Genomic DNA, 26,192 nt, shown 5'->3' on the forward strand with positions numbered 1-26,192 from the left:
CTCCTACCCACTCTCAGTGTAAGTCCCGTCCTCCCTCCTCAGGAAGCTAGGCGTGATGGGATCCTTCGAGAGCACTTTGAGCAACCTAGATGCCTCACTTGTGATTTCCAATTCCCTACAAAATTTCGCCCAGGAACTCCTCTACGCCTTCCTCGTCTCCTTCTTTGACATGTCCAAAATCTCAGCCAATTCAGATAAGAATTAAGCCCTTTAAAGGCTCTATAAGTAAAATCGGGTGATCATGGCGGGAGGCCACCATGGCGCAGACGTTAGCGTGTCCTAATGCTGGCGAAATTTGTCAGGTACCGTACCATTTGGCATGGCAGCCATGTAAAAACTTCTCCCCAAAGAGGTGTCGGCTATAAAAAGGAAATCCCTTATCATTGAGATTAAACTTGAATCACATAGCACTCATTGATATGTGAGAAGGTTTGCCTCTGTACCTTAGTGGAGTTTTCATGGACAAATTTGGATTTGCGTATTGGCGCCAGAGTGTGGGCGATTCGCACCTTCCGCCCGATCGAATCGGCCGGACAAGAAGAGATCATCTCGGCACTGCTGCAAGAGTTTCTTGGGCTTACTCTGCCAAGGGTGGAAGGGATTCTCAGCGTGAGTCTGGCATTGTCCTACAACACATACCAAGGGCATGTAGGAGGGTTAGGGTGCTTTTTAACCTCTAGGAGGGAAAAATTAACCACAGCACTTCTAAGGACTATGGGCCAATTAGTGTCACATCGTTTTTACTTGAAGCTCTGGAAAGACTTGTAGACCCTAGGGATAGGGAGGGACTGGATGGAGAACTTCATTGGGGCACAACAAGCATACCTTAAGGGGAGGCTGGTGGAGACGGCCCTTCATGAAGAGGTACAAGGGGTCGAGTACCCAATGGCAGCATTTTTTAAAAGGGGGTCATTTAACAACATGGATAAAGGGTCGATAGTTACCGCACTGGACCGCACGGTGATCTACCCGAGTATCTCTCGGTGGACGGTTAATATTTTTCAAGGCTTGGTTATTAATGCGGACTTGGGAGATAGTGTGGTCAGAAGGAGGGTGACAAGGGGAATGCCTCACGGAGCGGTGTTCTTGTCAATTCTCTGCACCCTAGTGATAAACGAATTCCAATTGGATATCAAAGGAGATGGCGTGAGACTGGTCGCATTTGCGGACGACGTCGTCTTATTAATTCGAGGCAGATTTTTGTCAACGAGCAACTGGATTAAAGATAGATTATTGTTATGGGCTACGAGAGATGAGTTGAGGACTTATCCAAGGAAGACGAAACTGGGGGTCTTCACTCGAGATATAAGATACCAGATTTAAGATGCTCGTCATTGAACGGGAACACTCTGTAGTTGTCAAAGGAGGCGGAATTCCTTGGCTAAGTCCTCGATGCGAAACTGTCCTGGAGTAGGAAAGATGCCTAAAGCCGATGCACGTCATATCTTCCTGTAGACGAATATTCGGTAGGAGGTGGGAATTAGCCCGAGACCTGTGCTGGCATATAGAGCACTGGTATGGTGGAAGGCTTAGGATAATAGTACACAAACCTGGGATCTTCCAAAGGTCCTGAGAATGGGGCGCTAAGATCCACACTGCAGTCGGGTTTGGAGGCGATGCTGAATATTCAGTCTGTTGAGTGCTATAATCGGGGCTGTGTCGCTAAGGTACCGCTTCGGCAGAAGAAACTTGGCATGCTGGGAGAAGGCGGATACGGTCATTGCTTCATTCTGGATGCCATGATTGCAGGGGTATGCAGAGAAGGGTCTCAAACTAACTGTCGCCGACACCGATTCAAAAGAGGTTGTTCCGATTTCGCTTTCCCTGATGGGAGGAGTGGTAAACACTCGACATCAGTTAGACTGCGGAAAGAGTGTATGGTCTTTCAGGCAGGGGACTGTGCCATTAACCTTAGGCGAAAACGCGATCCGTATGATGGACTTACCACCTACAGGATATATGAGGACAGTAAGGCGACGCTCAAGATCTTAAATTCGAGGAAGTTGAGGTTGGCGCAGTGTTTAGGGACCTTGAACGGGCTCTTGGCCAGAGTTCCCGAACACGGTGGTTTTTTAGGGAATAAAAGGGAGGAAGAGTATGTCAGAAGGGGATCCTCCCCAGCAAGCAGACCTCTTGCTGGTGGTTGTTGGAGCCACATTTTCATGTAGAGGTGGTGATGCTCGTCAAGCTCCTGCAGGTGAGCAAGCTCGTTCCATTCCAAAGGACTGATCGCATCGGGAACATGGTGGTCATTTGTTATTTAAAGACGCCAATAACTCGTCTTGACATATCAACCATCATAGCCACTCAGTATTTGTGCATGAGCCGGTGCCGCCCGGCCTCTCACTGAGACTCTCTGATCGATACCGTTGTTTGTTTGTGACTGCCGTTGCAGCTACTCCGTATGGAGCATCCGCAACCTGTGGACTCGCCCAGTAGCTCGCAGCTGAGCTTATCGTGACAGCAATGAACACCACACAGATTGGACCTCAATGTCCCAGCCTGTGTGGTACTCACAGCTATCCCGTGCCGGGGATGTAGCTGGTCATGCACACGTGCCTTTTATTGAACTGCTGTATATAGTACAGGTGATGGCCAGTGCAGATGCGGTGACGAGTGGGTTGCTAGAACACCCTGGCCTGCTGTCGACCTAAAGAAGGCGAATGAACTGCTGGCCCTTGACAAAGGGTCACTACGTAGGATTACGGGAGTCATAACTGAACACTGTGCGATAGGCCATATGGCCTATCTGGCCTTAACAGAAGACCGGTTATGGGAGCCATAACCGAACACTGTGCGATAGGCCATATGGCCGTGAGCATGGATGAGCCCCACTAGGACTACTGTAGACGCTGTCTGGATGGAGGAGACGATCGAACACCTGCTCTGCTCATGCCCGGATATAGAAGGGCAAAGGCTTTCCGATGGTGCTTGACAAAAGTTCACTGCGTACGATTATTGGAGCCATAACCGAACACTGTGCGATAGGTCATATGACCTATCTGGTCTTAACAGAAGACCGGTTATGGGAACCATAACCGAACACTGTGCGATAGGCCATATGGCCGTGAGCATGGATGAGCCCCACTAGGAGTACTGTGGACACTGTCTGGATGGAGGAGACGATCGAACACCTGCTCTGCTCATGCCCGGATATAGAAGGGCAAAGGTTTTCCATCTTAGGGAGGCTGTATTTCTCCGATGGCCCTTGACAAAGGGTCACTGCGTACTATTATGGGAGCCATAACCGAACACTGTGCGATAGCCCATATGGCCTATCTGGCCTTAACAGAAGACCGATTATGGGAGCCATAACCAAACACTGTGCGAAAGGCCATATGGCCGTGAGCATGGATGAGTCCCATTGGGACTACTGTGGATGCTGTCTGGATGGAGGAGACGATCGAACACCTGCTCTGCTCATGCCCAGATATACAGGGGCAAAGGTTTTCAATCTCAGGGAGGCGGTATTTCTCCGATGGTTCACTGCGTACGATTATTGGAGCCATAACCGAATACTGTGCGATAGGCCATATGGCCTATCTGGTCTTAACAGAAGACCGGTTATGGGAACCATAACCGAACACTGTGCGATAGGCCATATGGCCGTGAATACTGTGCGATAGGCCATATGGCCTATCTGGTCTTAACAGAAGACCGGTTATGGGAACCATAACCGAACACTGTGCGATAGGCCATATGGCCGTGAGCATGGATGAGCCCCACTAGGAGTACTGTGGACGCTGTCTGGATGGAGGAGACGATCGAACACCTGCTCTGCTCATGCCCGGATATTGAGGGGCAAAGGGTTTCCATGTTAGGGAGGCGGTATTACTCCGATCTCGGCGAATTTGCAGTTGTGGCACTGGGGAGTCTCCTCAGATACGTGGTTTGTGTCGATGAGGGTCGCGATAAAATCCTCAACACGCTGTCATGCATGCACATACACAGAGAACCAATGCTTGGCACTCGGCGAGTGAATGCTGGAGTGGGTGTGGGAAGACACCACGGAGAAGCGCCCCCCATTCTATTCTTATTTTTCATATCTCGTCATCTTACCGTCTCCCATTCGTGTCGCAAGAGGGAGAAGAGACTTTTATTTCATCGTCATATTTTTTCACCTAGTCTGCCTATTTAAATTTGGCGCAGGGGTTAGCATGTCCGCCTACGACATCGAAGGCCTGGGTTCAAATCCCCGAGTGAACAACAGAAAAATTTTCGGCAGTGGTTATCCCCTTACAAATGCTAGCTACATTTGTTTGGTTTCCTTCTCTACCAAGTGGTGTCGCTATACAGCACGCCGTTCCTAGAAAAGGAGGCCCCTTACCATTGAGTTTAAACATTAATCCGTCTCCACTCATTGATATGAGAGAAGTATCCCCTGATTCTTGATGGATTGGATGTCCATTGGAAATTTAGTACCAAAGTGTCACAATGGGCCGGACTGGCCTAGAAGTGGACTCCCCTTTTCGAGGTGGTTTACCCATTTAACCTAAACCTAGTTTTCGTGCCCAATTTTCCCCATCTACGATCAGAGTTTTACTCGATTTCTAGTTTTTGATTTATTCAAAGTTTATTTTATCTTCATTTGATTTTAATTTATCTTTTATTAATTTATCTTCATTTGACTCAATAAAGTGTACATTGAAAAAGAAAATCTTATAATCTGTAAGAAAACAAATTTCAAATCAAGCTACTTACGAATATCATTGATTTTTGAAAACTTACCGCCAAAAATGTTGCCAGCGATACAGAAATTATATTTCCTGCATTTACGACATTCGATTTTTGTGAACGTTGCATAAAAATGATTAAAATGCGACGAAATTCAAAATTCTGGTCCATCCAATTGCAGCTATACATGGCTGTGGTGAGAAAATGAGTCTCGGTCATCATGTAATTGACACACATGCAGGCGGGCATTATTTGTATAAGAATTACACCCAAATAGACCACCGAAAAGACCTGCTCAGCAAATGTCCTTTCAAAGGTCATCATATTGATGGCGGTCAAGCATAGCGTAAAGGCGGCTATAAACAATTGCTGGAACATGGTGGATGATATGCAAGGGCGAATGCAATCGAAGTAGCTGAAATGAAAGAAAGTAGGAGTAATGATTAGAAATTTGTTGGCTGTAGTAAGGTTAACAAGTAAAAAGGCGTTAAGTTCGGCCGGGCCGAACTTTGGATATCCACCACCTCGGGTATATGTGTAAACCACCTTTCATCAAAATTCGGTGAAATTCCATATCTTATGTTACATAGCAATTAAATCGAAATATGAAATACTGATAAGTACAAGTCATTGTTTAATTGTGTATAACAAAATATTGGTCTTTTTAGTAGTTATATCTAAAAATAAACCGATCTGAACTAAAGGGTGATTTTTTTGAGGTTAGGAGTTTCATGCATTAGTATTTGACAGATCACGTGGGATTTCAGACATGGTGTCAAAGAGAAAGATGCTCAGTATGCTTTGACATTTCATCATGAATAGACTACTAACGAGCAACGCTTGCAAATCATTGAATTTTATTACCAAAATCAGTGTTCGGTTCGAAATGTGTTCAAATTTTGACAAATTTTGTTCAGCGATGAGGCTCATTTCTGGTTGAATGGCTACGTAAATAAGCAAAATTGCCGCATTTGGAGTGAAGAGCAACCAGAAGCCGTTCAAGAACTGCCCATGCATCCCGAAAAATGCACTGTTTGGTGTGGTTTGTACGCTGGTGGAATCATTGGACCGTATTTTTTCAAAGATGCTGTTGGACGCAACGTTACGGTGAATGAACACATTTCGAACCGAACACTGATTTTGGTAATAAAATTCAATGATTTGCAAGCGTTGCTCGTTAGTAAGTCTATTCATGATGAAATGTCAAAGCATACTGAGCATCTTTCTCTTTGACACCATGTCTGAAATCCCACGTGACCCTTTATATCAACACGGATGTCGAAAAGCATTACATAAGTCAATGTGTCAAGTTTCAGTGCAATCGGATTAAAAATGCGCCTTTTATGGGGCCAAGAATTTAAATCGAGAGATCGGTCTATATGGCAGCTATATGCAAATCTTGATCGATCTAGACCAAGTTGCAGATATATGTGGAGGGGCTTAACTTAACTCTTTGTCCCAAATTTCGGTAACATCGGACAATAAATGCGCTTTTTATGGCCCCAAACCCTAAAACCGAGAGATCGGTCTATATGGCAGCTATATCCAAATCTGGATCGATCTAAGCCAAATTGTGGAAGAATGTTAAAGGGCCTAACACAACTCACTGCCCCAAATTTCAGCAAAATCGGATAATAAATGTAGATTTTATGGGCGTATGACCCTAAATCGGAGGATCGGTCTATATGGCAGCTATATCCAAATCTGAACCGATCTGGGCGAAATTGACGACGGGTGTTGAAGGGCTGAACACAACTAACTGTCCCAAATTTCAGCAAAATCGGATAATAAATGTGGCTTTTATGGGCCTAAGACCCTAAATTGGAGAATCGGTCTATATGGCAGCTATATCCAAATCCGATCCGATCTGAGCCATATTGACGGAAGATGTCGAAGGGCCTCAAACAACTCACTGTCCAAAATTTCAGCAAAATCGGATAATAAATGTGGCTTTTATGGACTTATGACCCTAAATCGGAGGATCGGTCTATATGGCAGCTATATTCAAATCTGGACCGATCTGGGCCAAATTGACGGAGGATGTTGAAGGGCATAACACAACTCACTGTCCCAAATTTCAAAAATCGGATGATAAATGTGGCTTTTATTGGCCTAAGACCCTAAATCGGTGGATCGGTCTATATGGGGGCTATATCAAGATATAGTCCGATTTAGCCCATCTTCGAACTTAACCTGCTTATGGACAAAAAAAAAGAGTCTGTGCAAAGTTTCAGCTCAATATCTCTATTTTTGAAGACTGTAGCGTGATTTCAACAGACAGACGGACAGACGGACGGACATGTCTATATCGTCTTAGATTTTTACGCTGATCAAGAATATATATACTTTATAGGGTCGGAAATGGATATTTCGATGTGTTGCAAACAGAATGACGAAATAAGTATACCCCACATCCTATGGTAGAGGGTATAAAAAGACGGTGTATATTCTAACACGCCCAGACATTCGTCTAGGGAACAGGGGCGAACTTCTTGCATATCAATGAGTGCTGCCGATTGAACAAGGGGCCTTCTTTTTATAGACGAGTCCGAACGGCCAGTATTAGGAGGGAATAACCACCGCTGATTCAGATGTTCTCGCCAGGATTCGAACCTAGGCGTTTACCGTCATAGGTGGACATGGTAACCTTTTCGCTACGGTGACCTCTATTAAAGAGGTAAAAAATTCAAATCTGCCAATGAACATTCCATTAAAAAACTAGGGCAAACATCTCACAATCAATCAAAGAGAGCTGTCCGATTCAATTTTAGGCACAATAATAAGAGACCTCGTTTTTGTAGCCCAGTCCGAACGGCGTGCCGCAGAGTGACACCTCTTTGGGGAGAAGTTTTTACATTTAAGCTTAAAATGTTCATGGGCAAATTTGCATTTGCCTTACCATTATACACTCTACATATTAACTACGCAATTCCTTTTGTAACACCTCAAAATATTGGGTTGCCCAAAAAGTAATTGCGGATTTTTTAAAAGAAAGTAAATGCATTTTTATTAAAACTTAGAATGAATTTTAATCAAATATACTTTTTTTACACTTTTTTTTCTAAAGCAAGCTAAAAGTAACAGCTGATAACTGACAGATGCAATTACAGAGTCACAAGCTGTGAAAAAATTTGTCAACGCCGACTATATGTAAAATCCGCAATTACTTTTTGGGCAACCCAAAAGTTTTCTTGATCGTCTTGGTATTCTAAGTCGATCTTGGCGTGTCCGTCCTTCTATCTGTGGAAAAAGCGCTATCTCTCGAAAGAGCAAAGCTAGGTGCTTGAAATTTTGCACAAGTGTCCTATTGGTCCATATGTAGATATAGAACCTATATAAACCGATCTCCAGATTTTACTTCTGGAGTCTCTAGAGGGCGCAATTATTACCGGATTTGGCTAAAAAATTGTACTATGACGTCTTCTACGACATTAATTGAATGTATTAAGTATGGTTCCATATAAACTGATCTCCCGATTTTAGTCTTGAGCCTCTAAAGAACTTAATTCTGATCCGATTTTGCTGAAATTCAGTACAGTCACTGTATCCATGACCTCTAACGTGCCAAATATGGTCTGAATCGGTCCTAACCTGATATTGCCCTCATATTTTACTTCTTGAGCCTCTAGAGGGCGTAATTTTTATCGGATTAAGTTGAAATTTTGCTCAGCGGCTTTTTCTGTGCTCTCTAATATAAGTGTCAAATATGGTCTGAATCGGTTTATAACCTGATGTGGCTCCCCTGAAAACCGATCTTCCCATTTCACTTTTTAAGTTCCTCTAGGGCGCAATTCTTATCCGATTTCGTTCAAATTTCGCACAATGGGATATACTAGTGCCTTTAACAAGTCAAGTATGGCCCGAACCGGTTTTTAATCGAACATAGCTCCAATAACATAGCAATTCTTAATATTAAGCTGTGTTTGCCTACAAATAGAGGCCACGGAGGATTCGGCCCAACCCCGAACTTAACACGCTTTTACTTGTTTAGTATTTAAAATCCTCCCGGTGTAATTAAATCCTTAAAATATTGTCAAGTTATAGGCTTTTTAATTTCCTGCCTCTTTATCCTTTCTAACTCAATGACATAAATTTAAGGCAATTACCACCCCTTTCCATTAAATTCTACTCTATTTCCTGTGTCCATAGAGGATGCATCCAAATGGATTCACTATCGATAAAAGCTAAAAAGTTTTGAAATTGTTTCAAAATGTCCCAGTTAATGCTTTAATGCATTTCGTGTTTTCATTGCATCCTATTTTTCTCTCCCGAAAGTTAGCTACAAACTTTACGGTGCAGTTTTCCAAGCCTTTTGAGTTTGTAATAGTTGTTCGTGTTTGTTTTTTTTTTTTCAGCGTTTCAGGACAACTTTGGGTAGATTTGAGATTTTATTATTTTAAAGTTTGGCTTATATAACCAACGAATAATGCCACAGACATACTGATGAGCACAGCTAAAATCAGCTATGAATGTAGAACGAGCAAGAAGAAGAAAACACAACAGAAAATCCTCTGTGTATAAAATAAAGGATTAAAGTGTATTCGAAATAGCTGTTAAAAGTCATTCAATGGATGGTGTATGTGTGGCACCTGCTTTAAATGCTGATGATATGCTAAGTAGAGTTTGCAAGTCGGCAACCTCAAGCTCCAGGCATTCTTTTTTGTTGCTGTTAGTTTCTATTCCGCAAAAAATTTTTGAAAATACCAAAAGCTACACTCACACATATGCAAAATGCACGCATACATGTAGACACCCTGCAAACATTTTTTGTCACCAAACAATCTTTGGCGAATATTCTAGAAGAGGGTTACGATTGCGCAAGAGTTTGTCCTCCGTTGTGAGGAGTTGTGTTATCAAGACGTATCTTCTGGATGAGTGTTGCGCAAATCTTTCATAAGAGTTGTTAAAGATTAAGTCAGAAGAGCCTTGGAAGATATTAGAGTCGCAAAAGAATCATGTGGGCGAGTAAAAAGTGAGTGTTTTGGAAGATTAATAAAATACTTTTCTAGAAGAGTTGCGCCTTACTTGGACTACTAGACGAGTAAAAAATAAGTGTTTTGGAATATTTATTAAATACTGCTCTAAAAGAGTTGCGAATTATTCGCTTAGAAAATGTAAAAAGTAAGAACGTGCTAAGTTCGGCCGGGTCGAATCTTACATACCATCCACCATGGATCGTATTTGTCGAGTTCCTTGCGCGGTATCTCTTTTTAGGCAAACAAAGAATAATGGAAAAGAATTGTTATGCTATTGGAGATACATCAAGTTATAGTCCGATTCGGACCATAAGTAAATTGAATGTTGAAGACCATAGTAGAAGTCATTGGGTAATACTGGGTTGCCCAAAAAGTAATTGCGGATTTTTTAAAAGAAAGTAAATGCATTCTTAATAAAACTTAGAATGAATTTTAATCAAATATACTTTTTTTACACTTTTTTTCTAAAGCAAGCTAAAAGTAACAGCTGATAACTAACAGAAGAAAGAATGCAATTACAGAGTCACAAGCTGTGAAAAAATTTGTCAACGCCTACTATATGAAAAATCCGCAATTACTTTTTGGGCAACCCAATATTTTAGTCCATTCGGTTAAGAATGTAGGGGCTCAAGAAACTTATTCGGGAGTTCGGTTTATATGGGAGTTGTATCAGGTTACAGATCGATTAAGACCATATTGGACACGTATGTTGAAGACCGTTGTATAAAATTTCAGCCAAATCGGATAAGAATTGCGCCCTCTAGAGGCTTTAAAAGTAAGGATGCCAGATCGGTTTATATGGCAGCTATATCATGTTATGTAACGATTGGAACCATACTTAAAACGGTTATTGGAAGTTATAACAAAATTCTTCATGCAAAATTTCAGCCCAATCGGATGAGAATTGCGCCCTCTAGTGGTCCAATTAACCAAGATCCAAGATCGGTTTATATGGTAGCTATATCAGATTATAGGCCGATTTGAGTCATATTTGGCACAGCTGTTGGAAGTCATAACAAAATACATCATGCTAAATTTCGGCCAAATCGGGTATGAACTGCGCCCTCTAGTGGCTGAAGAAATCAAGACCCAAGATCGGTTTATATGACAGCTATATCAGGTTATGGATCGATTTAGACCATATTTATCACAGTAGTTGGAAGTCATAACAAAATACTTCATGCTAAATTTCAGCCAAATAAGGTATGAACTGCGCCCTCTATTGGCTCAAGAAATCAAGATCCAAGATCGGTATATATGGCAGCAATATCGACCATGCTTATCACAGTTGTTGTAAGTCATTACAAAACACTTGATGCAAAATTTCAGCCAAATCGGATAAGAATTGCGCCATCTAGTGGCTCAAGAAGTGAAAACACAAGATCGGCTTATATGACAGCTATATCAGGTTATTTACCGATTTGAAAAATACTTAACATAGTTGCTAGAAGTGGTACCAAAACGATACGAGCAAAATTTCAGTCAAATCGGATGATAACTACACACTCTAGGAGCTCAAGAAGTCAAAACCCAAGATCGGTTTATATGGCAGCTATATCAAAACATGGACCGATTTGGCCCATTTACAATCCCAACCGAACTACACCAATAAAACCGAACTACACCAATAAAAAGAAAGTTAGCGTGCTTTCGACAGACACACCGACGGACAGATGGACGGACATGGCTAGATCGACTTAAAATCTTATTACGATCAAGAATATATTGGGTTGGCCAAAAAGTAATTGCAGATTTTTTAAAAGCATTTTTGCATTTTTAATAAAACTTAGAATGAACTTTTATCAAATATACTTCTTTTACACTTTTTTTCTAAAGCAAGCTAAAAGTAACAGCTGATAACTGACAGAAGAAAGAATGCAATTACTGAGAAACAAGCTGTGAAAAAATTTGTCAACGCCGACTATATGAAAAATCTGCAATTACTTTTTGGGCAACCCAATATATACTTCATGGGATCTCAGATGCATATTTTGAGGTGTTTCAAACAGAATAACGAAATTGGTATACCCCCATCCATATTTGAACCATATTTGGCACAGTTTTTAGAAGTCATAACAAAACAAGTCGTCCAAAATTTCATTCTAATCGGATAAGAATTGCGCCCTCTAGACGCTCAAAAAGTCACGACCCCAGATTGGTTCATATGACAGCTATATCAGGTTATAGACCGATTTCAACCATATTCAGCACACTTGTTGGAAGTCATAATAACACACCTCAGGCAAAATTTCAGCCAAATGGGAAATGAATTGTGCCCTCTAGTGGCTGTAGAAGTCAAGATCCAAGATCGGTTTATTTGGCAGCTATATCAAAACATGGACCGACATAGCCCATTTACAATCCTAACCGACCTACCCTCCTTCGAAAGTTAGCGTGCTTTCGACAGACAGACGAACCGACGGACGGACAAGGCTAGATTGACTTAGAATGTCATGACGACCAAGAATATATGGGGTCTTAGATGCATATTTCGAGGTGTTACAAACAGAATGACAAACTTAGTATACCCCCCCATCCTTTGGTGGAGGGTATAAAAACGCATATTAAGATACGTTGTTCATCAGAAACGTAACAACTACGAAAAAACTACAAAAAAATGTTTCTATTACTCGTCATATTTGTCATATAAGTACCAGTCGTCATATAAGCCAAGTGAGAATTCTGTTTGGTGTTGTGGAAGTTCTCCACTTAAAACAAAACATCGAATAACATAATTCGATACAAGTCCTAAAGGCATAAGGCTTGAAAAGAAAGACAATCGCGAGAAGTCAACTCAGGTGATTAATAAACAAATCTTCGGCACACTCAATTGTCTAATGATAAACTAGGAAAGTGTTTCACGAGTCGGAAGATTATAACGAAATGGGTTGTAAGAGAATCGTCGCGAAAAGTTGCTAAAACTTCCACGCACAGAATGGATTGCCCAAAAATAACATAGAAGAGTGTTTCATGAGTCATACGGAAGATTATAACGCAATGAGTTGTAAGAGTATTGTCGCGAACAGTCGCTAAAACTTCCGCACATGCAATGCAACCCTGAAAAGTGTTTCACGAGTTTTACGGGCGTTCAAAACGCAATGGATTGTAAGAGAATTGTAGCGAAAAGTTGCTTAAAAATCCACATCCGCAATAGATTGTCCAATGATATTGTAGAAGAGTGTTTCACGACCAATACAGAGGAGGTTAGGTTAGGTTGAAATAGTCATATACCTCGGCTTGTTGTGCGCTTTAAAAACTTAAAAGTAACCTCGAAAAAGAAAATTTTAAGTTAGGAATTCCGTGTTACTTACGAAGTCCTTCAATGTTTTCCATGCCACTTCCCTTAGTTGTGTGGTATCGTGTCCCAACCTATGCACCCTTGTCTGTTTAGCGAAAGCCGAAACATGACATACTCCAACGTCTCATAATTTTTCCCACATGCTATCACTTGCCGCACCGATTTTACATAAGTGAGTTCGTAGTCCTACGTGTCCCGTTAAGACACCAAAAGCTATGCTGACCTCCTTCTTACTTCCGTTCAGTTATAGCCTCGTCCTCTCACGATCCGGATTACCGGAGAAAAATTTGATTAAAAATCTTCCAGGAGATTGTTTTATTCATGGCGAGGACGAACACGCTTACAAAATTACAAAAAATGTTTGTAGGGCACAGCATAGGAGATGCATTCTTGCTGTTTTGCAATAGAAAAGTTGCACTTACTCACGCACACAAACGCAGTTGGTGCCCTGATAAAACTTAGCCACCATAGTGAACGTGTTGTCCCTTGTTAAACATACCAAAAAGGAACCCTAACATTGTGGAATTCTCTACTGACATTCTAGAGAGGGGAAGGTATGATAAGTCCCACCACAAGATTGATATATACTATCGGAATACCAACACTCAAAATAAGTGGATGTGTAGCCCATTAAGGACAATATGAGACAAAAATTTAAAAAAAAATGTGCTAAGTTGGGCGGGGAACCCTCCACCATGGATTGTCCAAAAAAATGTCCATTAATGTACCAAATTTCCGCCAAAAAAACAAAAGTTGAAGCGTCTAAGAGTTGTAAAAGACTAATCGGGACATCGGTTTATATGGGAGTTATATCAAGCTTTAAACCAATAACAATAACAATTTCGGCTTCCAGGGGCTCAAGATGTTAAATCAGGATATCGGCCTACATGGCAGCTATAGCAGGTTATAGACCGATTTGGACTGTACCCAAGTGGCTGACATCTGTTACAAGTCCTACCAAACCACTCAGTACAAATCTTCAATCAAATCGTGTAACAATTTCAGCTTCCAGGGGCTCAAGATGTTAAATCAGGAGATCGGTTTATATGGGAGCTATATCAGCTTATAGACCAATTTGGACCGTACTTGGCACAATATTTGGAAGTCATAACAAAACATGATGTGCAAAATTTTAAACAAATGGATTACAATTGCGGCTTACAGAGGCTCAAGATGGCAAATTGGAAGATCGGTTTATATGGGAGCTATATCAGGTTACAGGCCGATTTAGATCGAAGTTGGCACAGTTGTTGAAAGTCATACCAAAACACACTATGCAAAATTTCAGCCAAATCGGATAACAATTTCGGCTTCCATAGGCTCAAGATGTCAAATCGGGAGGTCGGTTTATATGGGAGCTATATCAAGTTATCGACCGTTTGGACCGTAGTTGGCACCGGGTGAATGTAGTCCTTGGAGAACGACCGCCTACCATTGCACCTGAAGAAATTGAACTCCCCCGGCAAACCAGAGTAGTTCTGACTCAATTACGTTCCGGCAGATGCAGCCGCCTCAACTCCTACAGAGCTAGGATTGATGCCGACGTGCAAGATGTATGTCCCGATAGTAACCGGGGACCGCACGATACACGTCACCTATTTAACTGCCCGGCTAGACCAACTCGACTCAGACCCAGATACCTGTGGACGTACCCCATCTTAAACGCAGAGTTTCTGGGTCTTGACACTCAACAGAATCAAGCAGACGAAAGATAAACAAAGACAATAAACTGCTACAACAACAACAACAGTTGTTGGAAGCTATATTAAAACATTTTCGAGGGGAGAGTCTTACTGAGGAGTCAGATGGCACTGGCTCTTAATTAAATACTATGTGCCAATGATACTCGAGATGACAAGATGAGTAATTGGCGCCTTCAAATAACTAATGGCCAACATCAGCGTCAGTTCCCAGGTTAGGGGCGGCTGGAGGTGAGCGTCTAATCTTGGAGCAAGTGGCTCGCCACAATGAGGAATACATGTACAACCCCACAAAACCCATGCAGTTGGGGCGCTGGGCCAGTAACCAGCCCCCGGAAAACTATGAGAAACAAAGGAATAGTCAAAACGGACCCCCCACGTGGACGACGAAAAACGAGAACCATGAAAACCAGGATCTGCACCTGGAATGTCCGCATTAAATTAAAATCGGTATTAAAATCGTTCTGGAAGATTTTAATGCGAAGATAGGGAAGGAAGACATTTTTGGTTCAACAGTCGGAAAGTTTAGTCTTCACGAGATAACGTCCAGTAATGGGTAGAGGCTGATAGATTTCACCGCGGCAAGAAACATGGTAGTCAGTAGCACCAGATTTCAACATAAAAATATTCACAAAGCCACATGGCTGTCACCCGATTACAATACGAGGAACCAAATTGATCACGTTGTGATAGATGGAAGGCATTCATCCAGCATGTTAGATGTACGATCGATCCGTGGAGCGAATATAGATTCGGATCATTACTTTATTGCAGAAAACCTTCGCACGCGTTTGAATATGGCGAGGAAAGTACCTTCTGACACTGCACGCAGGCTCGACATTGAAAAGCTGCAAACACAACAAATAGCAGCGGCATACTCCACTCGACTGAGCCAACTGCTTGATGAAAGCACTCCTTGTTGCCATGATATAATGGCGCAGTGGCAAATCATTGCCCACTCCATGGAAAATGGCGCGAAATCCGTACTTGGATACCGGAAGCCTCCTCCAAGAAACCCATGGAACGACCAAGAGTGTCGAGAGAAGCAAAGAATGCGGCATATAGAGCAAACCTTCAATCAGTAGCAACGCGCCAGATGAAGGAGAGTTATCGGGAAAAAAGGAGAGAGGGGAATTGTCTATTCCGCAGAAAGAAAAGGAAAAAGACGTGAGTGTGAGCGAATGGAGATGTACAGGAGTCAAAATGAAGTCCGGAAATTCTACCAAAGAATTAAACATCAAACTGATGGCTTTGGTGTAGGCACATCCTCCTGCAGAGACTAAGAAGAAAATCTGGTGACTGACACAGATAGCATGCTGGTTATATGGAAAGAACATTTTACCCAACTGCTAGTGTCCGAACCAGAACCACTGAATGATGATGGTATAGAATGTTTACTTTCTAGTCAGTATGAGGTCCAACTAACAGTGAACCGATTGAAGAACTACAAGGCAGCAGGAGCCGACAGGTTACCGACTGAACTATTAAAGACCGGAGGCGACACGCTGATAAGGCGTACGCATCATCTTATCTGCGCAATCTGGCTAGAAGAACGCATATCCGATGATTGGAACCTCAGCATATTATGTCCCGTACACAAGAAAGGAGACAAGACGGGATGTGCCAACTACAGAGGAATAAGTCTTTTCCTTATAGCATACATGATACTCTCGAGCGTGCTGGAACCTCAGCATACTATGTACCGTACACTAGAAAGGAGACAAAATGGAATGTGCCAACTACAGTGGAATAAGTCTTCTCCCCATTGCATACAAGATACTCTCGAGCGTACTGTGTGAAAGATTAAAACCTAAAGTCAAAGAGATAATTGGGCCCTATTAATGCGGCTTTAGACCTGGAAAAGACCCGAGAAGGACAAATCAACCCCTACCATCTCTTTGTTGATTACAAAGTCGATTTCGACACTCCTTTACGTTCAAAGGTATTTGAAGCCATGTCTGAGTTTGGTATCCCTGCAAAATTAATAAGACTCTGCAGGATGACACTTGCTGATACGCGTTCCTCAGTAAGAATAGAAAAGAATCTCTCCGAACCATTTAATACCAAACGAGGTTTCAGACAAGGAGACAGCCTATCGTGTGATCTCTTTAATATCCTGTTGGAGAAGATTATACGAGATGTAGATGTGAATAGATATGGCACACTAACCACAAGACAGCACATTCTACTCGCCTATGCCGACGACATCGATATCATAGGTCGGTCAGCCTATGCTGACGACATTGAGATCATTGGTCGGTCACCGGAAGTAGTAACTGCAGCTTTTGAAAGAATCGAAAGAGAGTCAGTGAAAATGGGTCTGGCAGTAAATGGAGATAGAACGAAATGGATGGTTTCAACTCCCAGAAAGCCTTGCGCAACCGAGCATATAAAGAAAATGGAGAAAGTTGGGAACCACAACATTGAGACAATCAGTAACTGTATCTACCTCGGCAGCGCCGTAACCGAAACGAAAGACATCAGTTTTGAGATAAAGCGAAGAATAATACTGGCTTTGGACTAAGTAAGCAGTTTAGAAACATGACCACCTCTTGACAGATGAAGATGACACAAAACAAGACACTGATACTACCCGTGCTGTTATATGGTTCCGAAGAATGGGTACTTGTGAGAGCGGATGAGACAGTGCTTGGGGTATTTGAGAGAAAGATTCTTCGTAAAATATATGGACCAGTTTGCGTTAAAGGAGAATATAGGCGACGTATGAACCACAAGCTGTACGAGCTGTATGACGACGATAGCATAGTTACACGCATCAAAATACAACGGCTACGTTGGCTAGGTTATGTTGTCAGAATGGATGAAGAAGCTCGAACAAAGAAGACTTTTGAAGGCAAACACGGTGTTACACGCAAACCAGGACGACCAATAGATGGAAAGATCAAGTTGTGGGGTGGGAGACACCTTGAATCTTGGTGTCCGAGATTATAAAATGAGCGCAGAAGATCGTGGCTCTTGAAATGCTATTCTATGTTCGCAAATCAGGATGACAAGCAAACCAGGACGACCAAAAGCCCGATGAGAAGATCAAGTAGCGGGAGACGCCTCAATACCTGGTGTCAGAGATTATAAGATGAACTTAGAAGATCGAGGCGCTTGGAACGCTATTCTACGTTCGGCTAATGGAACAAATTATAGTAAAGTAAGTTACTGGTTTTTATGGAAAATAATTTAGCTCAATTATATATTTTCCCTTAACTTATATGTGCCCCGCTTAAATCCCCCAAACAACTTAAACTTTAATTTTCCCCAGAAAATCTCTGCCTGGGACGTGTTATCTTAATTTAAGCATAAATGGAACTATGTTTGTCTTCTCCCCTTCCCCGTTGTCATCCTCTCAAACACTTGACTTGACGATAAAGTGTATCTAGCCAACAAATCCAAGTTTGATTGTTTTTCTTAAGGCTGCGCATTAGCAACCATGACCGACCACCATCAACATGGCACATAGACCACCGTTTCGAGGGGACTTGACGATGGGAAACTGCCACTGCAGCCACTGATGATGGTGATTCTCTCTTTAGACTTTTCATAGTTTTTTGGCTGCACAAGCAGGGTAACAAAGTTTTCCTTAATGCTGCTCCACCATAGAATGAGGACGATATCCAGCCAAAAGAAATATAGAATAGAAAGTTGCAGCAAGCCCAAAGAGCATCAACAGCAGGCAGGACAAGTGGTAGACAAGAAAAACAATATGAATTGAGAAGTTAAGAGGTTGGTTAGCCATGCGATTTGCATTCTAATGAACACGATAAAATTTAAATATTTGATTATTGAAATGTTTAGAACAAGGATAAGCCAGTGTCAGTTGTTTGAAAGGAAAGAAGTTCAGAGGAAAGTGAGACACTGGATTCAATTTTAACCTTATCCGATGTAGCAGATTGTATTTTCTTGCAGTAGTATTTTTTAATTAAAAGAACTATTTTATAGTTTTCAAGGCTGAAAGCCTTATGGAAATGCAATTTTGCCCATGAACATTTTACTAAGGAACAGGGGCAAACTTCTCACATACCAATGAGTGCAGTCATATTCAAGTTTAAGCTCAATGATAAGGGGCCTCCTTTTTAAGGCCGAGTCCGAATGGCGTGCCGCAGTGCGACACCTCTTTGGAGAGAAGTTTTGCATGGCATAGTATCTCACAAATATTGCCAGCATTAGGAGAGGAAAACCACCGCTGAAATTTTTTCTGATGGTCTCACCAGGATTCAAACCCAGGCGTTCAGTGACATAGGCGGACATGCTTACCTCTATGCTACCGTGGCCTTTTGGAAATAGAAGTAAAATAGAGGTTTGAGTGACTTTTCGAACATATTCTAGCTCGAGATCATATTCAATGCATTCTATTCAACGAAAAGCATAGCAAAGAACTTATAAAAGTATGGCAAGTGTGGGCTGATTTCAAAACACTTTGACTGGCATGGTGCATTTCGAATGTAGCTGAAAATTGGGGCCTCTGGGAGCTCAAGAAGACAAGTCGGGGATCGGTCCATATGGGAGATATACCAGTTTGTTAATTGATTCGTTTCATATTTAGCACGTATGTTGAAAGTCAGAACAGAAGTTTTTGTGCCCAATTTCAGCCAAATCGAATGAAAATTGAGGCTTTTAGGGGCCCAAGAAGTCCAATTCGTGAATCGGTTTATACAGGGTCTATATGAATTATCAGTATCACGATACCGATTCGGATCATAAACGAAACGTATGTTAGAAGTCAGAATACAAGTCCTTGTATCAAATTTCAGCCAAATCATGTGAAAGTTAATGCCTCATAAAGTCAAAACTTGAGACCGCTTTATGTGGACCCAAATCTAAACCGATATGGCCTATTTGCAATCTCCATTGACCTACATTAATAAGAAGTCACTGTGTAAAATTTCCTGCGGATATCTTTATTTGTTCCAGCGGCAGTCGACAGACGGACGCACGGCCGGACATGGCACGATCGACTCAGAATGTCAAGACGATCAAAAGTATTTGCACTATATATAGGATATCAGATCAACCTTTCGAGATGTTACAAACGGAATGTCTAAAGCATTATATTGGGTTGCCCAAAAAGTAATTGCGGATGTTTTAAAAGAAAGTAAATGCATTTTTAATAAAACTTAAAATGAACTTTAATCAAATATACTTTTTTTACACTTTTTTTTCTAAAGCAAGCTAAAAGTAACAGCTGATAACTGACAGAAGAAAGAATGCAATTACAGAGTCACAAGCTATGAAGAAATTTGTCAACGCCGACTATATCCGCAATACTTTTTGGGCAACCCAATATCTTCCCCCCTCCTCCTATGGTTATGGCTATAAATATATTAGCCACCACCATAGGATAGGTGGATTTAACGAAAATTTAACTATATTTCGATATAGCTGCCATCAGGGACGTAGCCAGGATTTTATTTTGTGGGCAACATCGACTCAGATTTAGATATCTTCTTTCTTCATATATAAAATTCAATTTGTGTTTGTTTGTTTGTTCCGTGTAGACTCAAAAACGTCTGAACCGATTACCTTGACATTTTCACAGATTGTGTAATTTGGTCTGGAAGGAAACATAGGCTATATAATTTTTTGATATCGGGACGGGGGCGGACCTTCCCCCAAAAGTACTAACCAAAAATAAAATTGGACCAATCGGGACAATATGGGATTCAAATGAAAGGTATTCAAGAGTAGAGTACGACCTTCACAATAAAAGTTGGGTCCAAGCACCTCGGGGGCCACCCCAGCCCCAAAACCCCTTAAAATAGGTTAATTTGACGACCTTGACAATATGGGACTCAAATGAAAGGTATTCGGGAGTAGATTACGAATATGGTCAGGAAGTAGAAATAGCCTTAATAATTTGTTGATAACGGAAGGGAGCGGACCCTCCACCGTTACCCCAAAAACACCAACCAAAATCAAAAGTGGACCGATATGGACAATATTGGTATCAAATGAAAAGAATGCGGGAGTAGATAACGAATCTGGCATACAAATTCATGTCGAAAAATAGGGGGTCACCCCAACCCCACAAAATCACTCAAAATGGACACATTAGCCAATCACGAAACTATGGGACTCTGATTGATTGTTCCTTATAGAGAGAACCGATTTTCTCGAAATTTTTGCATATTGTGTAGGTTGGTCTGGAAGGAAACATAGGCTATATAATTTTTCGGTATCGGAAGGGGAGGAACGTCCCCCTTATGCCAAAAACACAACTCAAAATCAAAATAGGGCCGATCTGGACAATATAGGTACCAAATGAAAGGTATTGGAGGTATGGTATTAAAATTGGAGTCTAAGTATCCATCGGGCCGCCCTAACCTCAAAACTCCCCCAAACAGAACCTCCCCATTATGCCAAAAAACACAACCCAAAATCAAAAGTGGACCGATCGGGACAATATAGGTACCAAATGAAAGGTATTGGAGAGTAGAAAACGAATATGGTCTTAAAATATGAGTCTAAGTACCCATCGGGCCGCCCCAATCCCAAAACTCCTACAAACAGACATTTTGGACGTTCATTTCAATATGGGGCTCAAACGAAAGGTATTCGGGAGTAGATTTCGATTCTGGCATACAAAGCAAAATCGAAGTATGGGGGGTCACGCCACCTCTCATAAGCGTCATTAGACCCATTTTGACTATATGATACTTGGCTGAACCGATTTTCTCTAAATTTTCATAGGCTATATAATTTTTAGATATCGGGTGGAGGCGGACCCACCCCCTTACCCCCAAAAACGCCACCCATATCCGAAAGTGGTCCGATGGGCACAATAAGGGTATCAAATGAAAGGTATTGGAGACCAGAAAACGAATATGGTATTAAAATTTGGGTCCAAGTATACAGCGGGCCCCCAACCCCAAAACTCCTCTAAACAGATATATTCAAGGTTCATGTCAATATGGGACTCAAATGAAAAGCATTGGGTCTAAGTAATGGGAGGTCGCCCACCCCCAAATACCCCCAAAGGGGCATCTTAGCCGACCATGGCTATATGGGACTCAAATGAAAGGTATTGGGGAGTAGATTACGAATATGACATTAAAATTTTCGTTCAAGTCTAGAAGGCGCTTTCCTCCTAAAGATACGTCAAATGGGTCATTTGACCCATTATGACACTATGGGACTCAAATGAAAGGTATTTGAGAGTACAAAACGAATTTGATATCCAACTTTAGAGCCAAGTGTTTTGGGGTACGCCCTAAAACACCCCCTAAACTGAACTTCATTTCGGTTGGGAATAAAGAACGAATTTTATATCTATTTTCAATGCAAAGTGCCGGTGGCCGCACCAGCCCTTAAACACTCTCCAAACGGTTCTTATTTATCGACCACGGCAATATGGGGCACAAATTAAAGGGATTTGGAAGAGCAGTTTGAATTTGATATTCATATTTGAGCCGATATGTCTGAGGTGCCATCCCTCCCTAACATTACCCTAAGGAAGAACATTATCACCAGGACTCGAGAAGTGGCAAATTCTCGCATATCAATGAACGCTTTCGATTCAAGATTAAACTCAATAATAAGAGTCCTTTTTTATAGCCGAGTCCGAACGGCGTCCCGCAGTGCGACACCTCTTTGGGGAAAATTTTCTAAATGACCATGCTCGGCATTGTACCTCGCAACTGTTGCCAGCATTAAGAGGGGATAACCACCGCTTTGTCCGATGTTCCCGCCAGGATTCGAACGCGTTCTGAGTAATAGGCTACAATGGCAAATACAAATGAATGAATGAAATGAATTTTGCCCATAAACATTCCACTAAGGAACAGGGGCAAACTTTTTTCTTTAGAGAAAATTTCACTGAAATTTTGTCAGTAGAGAAAATTTCACTGAAATTTTGTGTTTAGAGAAAATTTCACTGAAATTTTGTGTTTAGAAAATTTCACTGAAATTTTGTCTTAAGAGGAAATTTCACAGAAATTTTGTCTTTAGAGGAAATTTCAATAAAATTTTGTCTTTAGAGGAAATTTCACTGAAATTTTGTCTTTAGAGAAAATTTCACTGAAATTTTGTGTTTAGAGAAAATTTCACTGAAATTTTGTCTTTCGAGAAAATTTCACTGAAATTTTGTCTTTAGAGAAAATTTCACTGAAATTTTGTCTTTAGAGAAAATTTCACTGAAATTTTGTCTTTAGAGAAAATTTCACTGAAATTTTGTCTTTAGAGAAAATTTCACTGAAATTTTGTCTTTAGAGAAAATTTCACTGAAATTTTGTCTTTAGAGAAAATTTCACTGAAATTTTGTCTTTAGAGAAAATTTCACTGAAATTTTGTATTTAGAGAAAATTTCACGGAAATTTTGTCTTTAGAGAAAATTTCACGGAAATTTTGTCTTTAGAGATAATTTCACTGAAATTTTGTCTTTAGATAAAATTTCACTGAAATTTTGTCTTTAGAGAAAATTTCACTGAAATTTTGTCTTTAGAGAAAATTTCACTGAAATTTTGTCTTTAGAGATAATTTCACTGAAATTTTGTCTTTAGATAAAATTTCACTGAAATTTTTTCTTTAGAGAAAATTTCACTGAAATTTTTTCTTTAGAGAAAATTTCACTGAAATTTTGTCTTTAGAGAAAATTTCACTGAAATTTTGTCATTAGAGAAAATTTCACTGAAATGTTGTCTTTAGAGAAAATTTCACCGAAATTTTGTCTTTAGAGAAAATTTCACTGAAATTTTGTCTTTAGAGAAAATTTCACTGAAATTTTGTCTTTAGAGAAAATTTCACTGAAATTTTGTCTTTAAAGAAAATTTCACTGAAATTTTGTCTTTAGAGAAAATTTCACTGAAATTTTGTCTTTAGAGAAAATTTCACTGAAATTTTGTCTTTAGAGAAAATATCACTGAAATTTTGTCTTTAGAGAAAATTTCGCTGAAATTTTGTCTTTAAAGAAAATTTCGCTGAAATTTTGTCTTTAGAGAAAATTTCGCTGAAATTTTGTCTTTAGAGAAAATTTCGCTGAAATTTTGTCTTTAGAGAAAATTTCACTGGCATTTTTGTCTTTAGAGAAAATTTCACTGAAATTTTGTCTTAAGAGAAAATTTCACTGAAATTTTGTCAGTAGAGAAAATTTCACTGAAATTTTGTCAGTAGAGAAAATTTCACTGAAATTTTGTCTTTAGAGAAAATTTCACTGAAATTTTGTCAGCAGAAAAATTTCACTGATATTTTGTCTTTAAAGAAAATTTCACCGATATTTTGTCTTTAAAGAAAATTTCACCGATATTTTGTCTTTAGATAAGTTTCACTAAAATTTGGTCTATAGAGAAGAAATGCAAAAATCCTTTTTAATCCTTAAAATGCGAATCCTGATGCCGTATAACTTCCAAGCCATTAATCACATCTCCATCCCATACTTACGCCTGCACATTCTTGTGATCCTGAATGCATTGCCTCAATTCCCGAACATTATCCTCCTCGGACATTGTTGCATCAGTACCCACACGCCTGATGCGATCCCCAAGAGCACGCAAATGAAATATCATCAGCGTTATGTAGCACAATGGATACATGTCATTGTTGCCGTTTTGAAAAACCGTATACGTCTGGGCCAAATTCTGATAAATGTAGGCAGCCAAATAGTTTTTCTGCTCCGTATCAAAGAAGTGTGGGAACCAGGCATTATAGACCAACTGATGATTGGACCAGCCAATGAAGGCAAAACCCAAAGCACAAAATCCATAGAACGAGATATAGACGACAAAGAACAAATGGCAAAAGCGTATGGCCGACATGATGTTTAGGCGATCCGATGCATGGAGAGTGCAACGCTCATCCAGCTGTCGCAAATATTCATGGGCCTTTAGCAGCAGCCGACGATTGTACAGTATGGCCAACTCCTTGGTCATGGAGATGGCAATGGTGATGCTCAACGATAGATTTCCAATGAGCTCCTGCAACGACTTCACCAGCATCAGATTGGCCAACATGGTGGCCGGCAGACCGAATCCTGCCACAATATTAATTACCACTGCATACACCAAGTACAAGAAACGCCAGACTGGCTGATGCTTCATTGCCGGCGGAGGATGAATGCCAATGATGGAGAAATTCCACCACAGATACTTGAGGCCATAGACAGAGTCTAATTGTTGGCCCACATCTTTGGGCTGTCTCAATTGCATTTTGTAGCCGTCGGCTGGATAGGCGTCTGAAGTGTTTGCCCAGAGCTCCAGGTGATTGGTTTGATAATTGTTTGTTAGATTCGTTGTGGCAGTGGTAGTGGCTGTGTGGAGTGGTCCTCGCTTCGCTTCTATTTGTTGACTGTCGAACGGAGACAAATTGAAAAATGACTGAGGTGTAATTGAATTGTGTGGAGGGTTTTTATAATTTTTGGTGGTTGGGTCAATTCTTGTTTGACTCTTGCTGTGGTCTTATGTGTTTTAATTGATGCGGGCGTTGCCAATGACAGGTAGGTGTTAGAGGTGTTTCCCTTGAAAAGGGTTGTGTTTTGGGGGTATGGGTCAGCAGCGCAGCTAAAATACCGACTAAAATTTAATAAAAGTAAAAAAGAAATTAAATAAACCTAAATAAACCGGAAACAAGTATAGGGTAAAATAATGGGGATGTATGGTATGAAATGTACAATCGGTCTTATAATTTTGCCATATCTGAGAGATGGGCCTAATCTTAACCTAAACTTAACAATTAAAAGGGTGCCAAGTTCGGGCGGGACGAATATTGGGAACCCGCCACCATAGATTCTGCGAAAATATGGGAGCTATATCTAGTTATAGACCGAATAGGACCGTACTTCGCGCAGTTGTGGAGAGTCATAACAGATCACAATATGCAAAATTTCAACCAAATCGGATAAAAATCGCGGCTTGTAAGGGCTCAGGAAGTCAAATCGGGAGATCGGTATATATGGGAGCTAAATCAAGTTCTTGACCGATTTGAACCGTACTAGACACAGTTGTTGTAAGTCGAACCCGAACAACATGTACAAAATTTCAGTCAAATCGGATGAAAATTGCGGCTTCCAGGGGCTCAGGAAGTCAAATCGGGAGATCGGATTATATGGGAGCTACATCGGGTTATTGACCGATTTCGACAGTGCTTAGCTCTGTTTTTGGAAGTCATAACAGAATTCTATGTGCAAAATTTCAGCCAAATCGGATGAAAATTGAGGCCACCAGGGGCTCAAGAAGTGAAATCGATAGATCGGTTTATGTGGGAGCTATAACAGGTTCTGGACCAATTTGGACCATATTTTGCATTGAGTGTCCCAGCAGAACATCACATGCAAAATTTCAGCCAAATCGGATAAAAATTGCGGCTTCCAGGGGCTCAGGAAGTCAAATCGTGGGATCGGTTTATATGGGAGCTATATCAGGTTCTTGACCGATTTGGACTGTACTTGGCACAGTTGTTGGAAGTCATAACAAAACACGATGTGCAAAATTTCAGCCAAATCGGAAAAAAATTGTGGCTTCCATGGGCTCAAGAAGTCAAATCGCGAGATCGGTTTATATGGCAGCTATATCAGGTTATAGACCGATTTAGACTGTACTTGGCACA

At 41.0% G+C, this 26,192-nt stretch overlaps 1 protein-coding gene across 1 annotated transcript in view; it reads right to left on the reverse strand.

Annotated features, from left to right (window-relative positions):
* LOC106093039 (odorant receptor 7a) overlaps window positions 1–26,192 on the reverse strand; it is a 206,372-nt gene that overhangs the window by 68,317 nt on the left and 111,863 nt on the right. The window contains exon 3 of the mRNA XM_059370349.1: window positions 4,729–5,089. Coding sequence (XP_059226332.1) covers window positions 4,729–5,089 — 361 coding nt within the window. The remainder of the gene's footprint in view (window positions 1–4,728; window positions 5,090–26,192) is intronic.

Source organism: Stomoxys calcitrans, chromosome 5 (genome assembly GCF_963082655.1).
Source record: "Stomoxys calcitrans chromosome 5, idStoCalc2.1, whole genome shotgun sequence".
Lineage (NCBI taxonomy): Eukaryota > Metazoa > Arthropoda > Insecta > Diptera > Muscidae > Stomoxys > Stomoxys calcitrans.